Here is a 2,665-nt window from a genome sequence, read left to right as displayed (position 1 = left end):
GGTGGGGACGGGGCGGGGAGGCCCGCGGGCCCCGCAGGAGGAGCAGAGCGGCCGGCGGGGCGGGAGGAGATGGTGACGCAGAGAAAGGACTTTGCCAACTGTGTTTTTAATGGAGTAAAATCCATGTGGTTTATATATATTTTTTTTTTCCTTTAATCTTGGGCATTTCGTTTCTCTTTCTGAGAACATAACTTGAAAACACTACAGAGCCAATACTCATATAAAGAAAAATTGTATCCCATAAATGCTGTACAGTTTTTATATACATTAACAATGTACTTTTGCTGCCTTCTAGATAATTTATTTTGCAACACATTACTGCACAGTTGTAAATAACTTATGTACTGTAACATCACTTTCAGTTATGTGTAAAGAAATAAATAAATTAATTAAAATTATCTTTGTATGTATAGCTCACCCTAGGCAGCTCTTTCCCAGGACAGTGTGCAGTTATGTGGAAGCCTGTCTGGAGAAGGTATGGAGAGATATCACCTGTGGTCCATGTTGCCAGGATCTCCAGATGCTGACCTGATTTTTAACAGCATGTGGTTTTTCTCCTCTATCCCCTGCCCCTTTGACTTCAGTGGAAACGTGAACCTGGCGGTGCTGACCCTGTGCTGCAGGTGGGGGGACCCCAGGGAGCCCCCCCGTGCCATGTGCCAGCTGGGGACACAGTGTGATGTGACAAAGGATGTTTGGGCTCGGGCTGGTGAGTTTCTGGAGCAGCCGCGCATCAAGGAGCTGCTCTTTTGGGGCTGCAAAGCAAGGGGAAGGACGAGTGAAGCCCAGTGCTGCCCAGGTTTGGTCCCTGCTGGAGCTGCTTCCTGGTGGGAAGGAGCTCAATGTGCCCTTGTATTGGGTGCCAGCTCTTCCTGCCGCCATCCTGCTGCTGTGTGCCCGCACCGTGGCCTGTTCCACAGGGAGCTGTGTTGGATGTGCAGCTCTTGGTGGAGCTGTAACCCAGCCCGGGCTTGGGGCAGTTGGCAAAGTCGACCCTCGAGCACAAACTCACAGGGGTGTTGCTGGAGACAGAGCCAAGTGCCTCTTCCAAGCCCTCCGTGCCTTGCACCTGCTGCTCGGCCTCTCCCGCAGCAGGAACTCGGCAGCCCCCGCGCTGCCTCTGCCACAGCTGCTGCCCCAGGCTGGAGCAGCCAGACCCGTGGACTCCTGCTGCTGGCACCTCCTTCTCCTCCTGCTTTTTTCTGCTCAGCTTTGCCGCGTGCACGTGGTGGTTGAACGTCCCAGCTGCTGCTTTTGGAAGCAGAGATGTTACAAATGCGACTTGGCTCCTCTTCCTCTGACCTAAGGGGTCCAGAGGGGACCTGCTGAATTCACAGCCGCTTCTCAGCCCTGTTCGCCTCCTTCCGAGGCTCTTGCTCAGCCCGGGCAGCCCCACCAGGCCCAGGTGGGCTTGGCAGGGTGCAGGCAGGAGCAGGCAGCCCGGGCTCAGCCTGCCAGACACAAGTCCCCAGCAGCCGAGCACCCACTGCACTGAGACGCCTCCGCACCAGCTCCCCCCTCACTGTGTTGGCTTTGCAGCTGCGTGAGGAATTTTCCATGGTCCTTGAGCTGGGCACCTCAGGGGTTTCACTCCACCACCTCACAGCCCGGGGCTCCTGTCTTCCCCAGCTCCTGCCTCGGCTCCAAGGGCCTGTTCCTGGCAGGGATGGGGTGGGGTCACCACCGGCAGAGCAGGACGGGCAGTTTGCTGGTGGTGACGGTGCCATGGGCACAGCCAGAGGGATTTTCACCCCAAATCCTTACCCTGGGCCACGTGGGTAACTGGCACAGGCACCTGGGATAGGAAGCTGGTCTGCTTTGGGGCTTCATTCCAAAACATGAGGAAGTGACCACAAGTAGCACTTATTTTTAAACTCATTTCCAGCCCTGCTCCCTCTTTTGTTAAACAATTGTACATTTCTGTGAGCACAGAGAGACCTTTCATCTGCCCTGCACAGCAAGAAGGGTCCCGTGCTGTGTTGGGTCCCACGGCTGGGAGGCTCGGGACTCACGGGGTTAAGTTTTCCGTCTTTCCACTCCTCTGGGCCACGTAGGAAGGTGCAGGCACCTCCCAGGTCCCACCTCTGGGTGCCGGTCCGACCTGCGTGGCAGCGCGTGGGCTGTGACCGGGGCTGTGACGCCAAGGCCGGGTGATCTTACCCCGTGTTTGTGGCACCACGGCCCCGGTGCCGCCCCGGCAGCCCCGTCCCCCGTTCCCACCTGGGCAGGTTAAATGCTGCTGTGGTTTCGCAGGTGGGATTTTCCTCCCCCCGCTGCAGGCAGGGAGCTGAGAGCTGCTGTTGTCCCTCAGCGGTCGCGGTTGGAAATAAATGGAAAAGAGACAAAGAGAGAGAGAAAAAACAAACCAGAAAATCTTGTTTGCACCTCGGCTGTTTCGCTGCCGTTTCCCACGGGCTCAGCAGGGGGTCAGTGGGCTCTGACCAGTTCCTTCCTGGGGGGACCAGACCCCACCAGCCCCCTTTGAGGTCTGAGGGGACTCAGGTGCGTTTTGTGTGGTCCCCTCTGCAGCCCGGGACCCCCGGCGCCAACTGCACCTGGGCTTGGGCGCCTTGGCCGGGACCACCATGGAGGGGGGGGGCAAATTGGGCTTGGGGGGACAAACTGGGCTGGGGGAACCAAAGCAGGGTTGGGGTGGGAGCGTGAC

At 57.6% G+C, this 2,665-nt stretch overlaps 1 protein-coding gene across 1 annotated transcript in view; it reads left to right on the top strand.

Moving 5' to 3' along the window:
- Positions 1 to 501: 501 nt before the first annotated feature.
- Positions 502 to 2,665, top strand: part of SLC22A31 (solute carrier family 22, member 31) — a 6,077-nt gene continuing 3,913 nt past the window's right edge. The window contains exon 1 of the mRNA XM_010008451.1: positions 502 to 623. Within this exon, the coding sequence (XP_010006753.1) occupies positions 502 to 623 (122 nt within the window). The remainder of the gene's footprint in view (positions 624 to 2,665) is intronic.

Source organism: Chaetura pelagica, unplaced genomic scaffold, assembly GCF_000747805.2.
Source record: "Chaetura pelagica isolate M959 unplaced genomic scaffold, ChaPel_1.0 scaffold232, whole genome shotgun sequence".
NCBI lineage: Eukaryota > Metazoa > Chordata > Aves > Apodiformes > Apodidae > Chaetura > Chaetura pelagica.
The sequence above is the reverse complement of the archived record's forward strand: the minus strand, read 5'-3'. Positions and strand labels throughout refer to the sequence as shown.